General features: G+C 45.2%; 2 protein-coding genes across 2 annotated transcripts in view; one reads left to right on the top strand and one right to left on the bottom strand.

The window, feature by feature from the left end:
* The window catches only part of Slc22a3 (solute carrier family 22 member 3), a 93,047-nt gene extending 90,226 nt beyond the window's left edge, over positions 1-2,821 (top strand). Inside the window, exon 11 of the mRNA XM_005363381.3 lies at positions 1,328-2,821. Coding sequence (XP_005363438.1) covers positions 1,328-1,388 — 61 coding nt within the window. The 3' untranslated portion in view covers positions 1,389-2,821. The remainder of the gene's footprint in view (positions 1-1,327) is intronic.
* Positions 2,822-3,435: 614 nt separating this feature from the next.
* Plg (plasminogen) overlaps positions 3,436-4,950 on the bottom strand; it is a 38,490-nt gene continuing 36,975 nt past the window's right edge. Inside the window, exons 18-19 of the mRNA XM_005363378.1 lie at positions 4,033-4,178; positions 3,436-3,850 (exon numbers count right to left, since the gene is read on the bottom strand). Of these exons, the coding sequence (XP_005363435.1) occupies positions 3,689-3,850; positions 4,033-4,178 (308 nt within the window). The 3' untranslated portion in view covers positions 3,436-3,688. The remainder of the gene's footprint in view (positions 3,851-4,032; positions 4,179-4,950) is intronic.

The raw sequence follows: 4,950 nt of genomic DNA, 5'->3' as shown, positions 1-4,950 counted from the left end.
CTGCTGTGACTGCACTGCACGTAGGGGGCACCAGGGTGACTGCACTGCTGTAGGGGCACCAGGGTGACTGCACTGCTGTAGGGGCACCAGGGTGACTGCACTGCACTGCACATGGGGGCACCAGGGTGACTGCACTGCTGTGACTGCACCAGGGTGACTGCACTGCTGTGACTGCACCAGGGTGACTGCATGTGGTTCTGTTTGTTCTGCATCCTACTGTGATATTTCCAAAGCGTGAAGAGCACTCCGGTAGGATTGGAAAGTCCCTTCCTATGACCCACACCCTCACACTCACCAGCCAGGGGTCAGGTTCTGAGAAGAGTCAGAGAAAACCACTGGAGTTCAGGACTCTTCCTCAAATCATTCATACTAACACTAGGTTAAAGTACTGGACAAGAGAATTTTAGGGGTTAGGCAGACCTAAAATATTTGTGGGGAAAATCAATTATTCAAAGTATTATAGAAACATGAAAAAATAGATTAAAAAATTTAACTGGGCACAAATTCTCACTTTTTCATGCTCATAAATTTCCCATAATAGAAAGTAGAGTAAATTAATTATACCTAGTCTCTATTTTCTGGGAAATAGTATTGTGGGCTTGGACAGATGGCCCAGCAGTTAAGTTACTGTTCTTCAGAGGACCTGGGTTTGGTTCCTGGCACCCATATGGTGACCCACAACCCATGATAACTCCAGTTCCATTGGCTCCAGTGTCCTGGCTTCCTTAGGAAAACCATACACTTTCATACATGGAGACAAAACAATTGTACATATAAAATAAGTCTAACTTCTTTTTAAAAAGAAAAACAAAGAGTAATTTATAGTTCTACAAATTAAGACGGCCCATAATGATTTACCATAAACTAAAACTACCTAGCACCAGTTTATTACAGCCCGTTAGTATGTTTCCTTCTGAAACCAGGAGGATGGATCTTCTGTCCCCATCAACAGCTTGGTTCCAAACCACGTATGTCATTTAGTAAAATCTTAAAGGCTCTTGTGTGAACCTGATGTGGAAAGTGAGCCTAGAGCTGCTTCTTAACTTTTGCATTTGAAAAGTCAGGCAACAGCATGGGTGTGTTTGATAGAACAAACCATGCTGGTGAGGACAGATGGCTGTCTTCCAGTGCTCTCAACCTCCCTGATGCTGTGACCCCTTAATACAATTCCTCATGTTGTGATGACCCCCAAGCCTAAAATTATTTTCATTTCTAATTTATAACTATAATTTTGTTACTGTTATGAATCATAATGAAAACGACCTGATATGCAGATGGTCTTCTGCAAGCCCTGTGAATGATCCCTTGTTTGCCTTTGTCTTGTCAGCTCACAGTTGCATCAGTGTGGCAGGAAGAAGAAAACCCAGGTCTCCAGTTCTAATGTCTGAGGCCCCTACATTGCCTGGAGGGCTGGAGCTGTGTGGGTACCACCCACAGCCAGGGGAAGCCGAGCCTGCTGGGAATATGGCTGTGTGGTGCGCTTCAACGCCTTTCCAAGGAACCTTAAAGTCAGAACATTTTGTATGGTATAGGACGGAGAAGGTTTGTCATGCTACCCAAGCTTCTGGGAACACGTAATCTTTGACCTGTCTTGCAAAGTGCCTATAGGTACACAGATTCTGCGTAGGCTTTCTTTTGTTGGGAGCATTGGCTCTGACCCATTGGGTTAAGGGGAGATGGTCCTCAGGATAGCCCCATCCAGGAGGCAGGATGAACAAACCCAGGACCGGCACGTGCACAGAAATGTGCTCAGCGATCCCATCAAGACAGCAGTGAGCTGTGTTTCAGAGTCTGAGGACTGCAGTTTCTGCTTCCCCTGTGCTCCAAACATTCGCCTTCACCGAGCCGACACGTCAGGTGTTGTGTCCCCATGTCCGTGTGCCCCCCACTCCTTCTCTCTTCTACAGCCTCTGAGGTTCCAGGCCCCAGACTAAACACAGTTCCCTAAGTAAGGACAAATCACACATCTACAACACCTTGTGAGAACCTGGCTGTATTCGTATACAGTCATACTGGGATCCTGAGACCCCGATATTTTGTGTCGTCCTTCAGTGGACCCTTGTGATCACAGACTCATTACTGAGGAAGCATAAAACATGGTTTATGACTTCTTGGGTCTTAGAATTTGAAAAGGAAAAGAGTAATCATGTCCCTTTGGTGAGTTCAGTTCCCGTGGTGCCTGTGGCTGAGAGTGAAAACACGCACAGCCTGCCTTCGGGCCATGTCAGCATTTTTGACTTGTCTTGGGGTGGGGATTTATTTTTCATTTAAAGGGAAAGTCAACTATATCCACACTAAAGAGAATTAGTAGCCGCTTCCTACGTGACTTCGTAAATGAGGGATTGGACCTTTTTGTTTTAAATCAAGACTTTTCTGGTGTGAGGATGCAAATGCAAACACCGTGTTCCACGATCTGTGCTGTTCTTGGTTTATTTTCAGACTCAGTATGTATCTTAGGCTGATTTTTATTTTTCCTTCAAACATGATGTGGGCAGGCAAAATTAGCACTAAAAGAAAGCCTTACCCATGTGGAAGGAAAAACTATGTGTGTGGAGAACATATGTGTTTCAGACACTATGAAGATGTGTGTAATGACAGTAAAACAAACGTTGTAATCCTTAAAGCACACGAGAACCGAGTGTGAGTGTTGAGTCTTGCACCAGCCTTTTGGGTGTTCAGTGCCACATCCACTGTGCGAGCACAGACATTTGTGCTGTGCTTTTCGTGCGTTTCATTGCTGTAGCACAGCTCATGTCCACTTTACTATTGCCTTTGGGTTGCATTTGGAGTTGATCGTTGTGTTTCATAACAATAAACAAGTTTTAAATGGTTTTTTAAAATATCCATCCCTTCCTGCTCCGTCTGGACATGTGTCATGGTAAAACACTATCCCACGTAACAGTGTGCTGTTTACTGTCTCCAGACCGGGAAAAACACTGCTTCACTGTTAACTTGTTGCTCCTTTATGGGCTCCTGGCACTGTGCATGAACTCGGATGTGACCCACAATAACGTTCAGATCCTCAGCTGGTCTTGTATTAGATTTCCCTCGCCTAGTCTATGCTGCAACTCAGCTTCACATCCCGGGATCTGGGCTAGAGCCCAGTTGTCAGGACCAGATTTTGATCCCCAGAATAGAACTCATTCTCCTGACTCCTCGTCCATGTGGCAGCTTTGAAAACAAGGTTCTTGGTGCCAGAAAGGGAGACATTGAAGATGTGTGTCAGGTTGTTGTTAGCTGATGAGGCCAATGTACAAGTGACTTACTGAGACCTTCAGCTCTTTTCTTGGTGGCCCTACCGTCTGCTTAGTCCTACGGGCAGCTGGCCCTTAGGAAAACACCTAAGTCCCTTCAGTCAGTTGTCTTTAAATTGTTAGGGTGAACAAAGAGTATACAAATATTGAAGACTTCCCTTACCCCCAAAACCAACTCAAAGCCAAGTAACTATAGAGTTTATTTTCAACAAATACTACAATAATGTTGGTCCTATTATCACAAAATCCAGAAGTCCGTGGACAAGAACAAAGTTACCCACAATAATACAAAAAAGGGAGCTGAGGAGGTGACGGGAGGCGGTGGTTCAGTGTAGCGTCTTGGTCTGATTATTGCCAATTATTAAGTCCCCTCCCTACCTTGCAGTGTCTAGGAAGTTTTAGTAAGTAGATGTTTTGTTCTGCCTCCCTCCCAATTAATTATTTTTCATCACTTCTTCTATCCAATTAACGAACCATGAAACGCGAACATAGACACCGGGCTTATTGGGGCGAGCACAGCCAAGACCCCAAGAAGTGACTCCTTGTAAAATGTACCTGTCCTTCTCGAAGCAAACCAGAGGTCCTCCACTGTCACCCTAGATGAAGGAAGGAGAGTCCACATGAGGCTTGAGCTACACCTTTAGGTTATGGATGTCATCTTTGTATTATCTTTGCAATGGTTTCCTCTGCAGGCCCTAGGTTGTCAAATTCTCTTGGACTGAAATTCCAAGAGGCAGAGATGGGCCAGCCCACGAACAAGGCTGGTCTCTTTTCTTACCTGGCAGCTGTCAGTGCCACCGGACAAATTCCCGGCACAAAGCTCTCTGGAATTGACTCTGCCGTTTAGATACTCATAGCGGTTGCACACCTTATTCTCAATCACAGGCAGCTGGGCCTCCTTGAGATAGCCAGCACCGAAAGTCCCTGGAATAAGCAGTAAAGACGTGGTTAGAAATCCAGTACAGGAAACTTCCAGAATGACAGAGGGCAGTTACAGAGCTCTCGCTTGTCAGGTTGGGTAGCACAAGGAAGCGCTACTATCGCTTTTAACCCTCTAAGCTGTAAACATAATACAAGATTTTATGTGCCCAGAGTCTGCCATGATATTCCCAGCGTCTTCATGGTGTTTGGAGCTCTGCTGTTTGTCCACATTTTATTTCCAGCTTAAAACAAAAAAAAAAACCAAATACATTTACTATAGAGAGCTTTAAAAATGCAATTGCTACTATTGTTAAGTAATCTTTTTTTCAGGTTCTCTAGGCTTTGTTTATCACCCATATGATATTGCTCCACTTCAAATCCAGATGGTCCTTGTTGTAGCATAAGGATGGAGGTGTGGACCAGAGAACAATCTCAGGTGTCATTTCACAGGCACTGTCCCTCTTCCTTTTGAGACAAGGTTTCTCTCTGGCCTAGAACTCACCCCGTAGGCTAGGCCGACTGGCCAGCAAACCCTAGGGACAGTCCTTGTCTTCTCCTCATCAGCACTGGGATGACAGTGTGGGCCACCATACCCAGGTTCTTTTACATGGGTTCCGGGATCAAATGCTGTTTTCCAGGTGGACATACCCAAGACTTCTCCATGTTTGCATAGATAATCCCATTCTCCAACTGGGCAAGCCCCCTTGCCAGGTAAGCACTTCACCAACTGAGTTATCTCTTTAGCTCCATAAGAGTGTGTGCGGGGTGTGTGTGT

Source organism: Microtus ochrogaster, linkage group LG9, assembly GCF_000317375.1.
Source record: "Microtus ochrogaster isolate Prairie Vole_2 linkage group LG9, MicOch1.0, whole genome shotgun sequence".
In the NCBI taxonomy this organism is placed as follows: Eukaryota; Metazoa; Chordata; class Mammalia; order Rodentia; family Cricetidae; genus Microtus; species Microtus ochrogaster.
The sequence above is the reverse complement of the archived record's forward strand: the minus strand, read 5'-3'. Positions and strand labels throughout refer to the sequence as shown.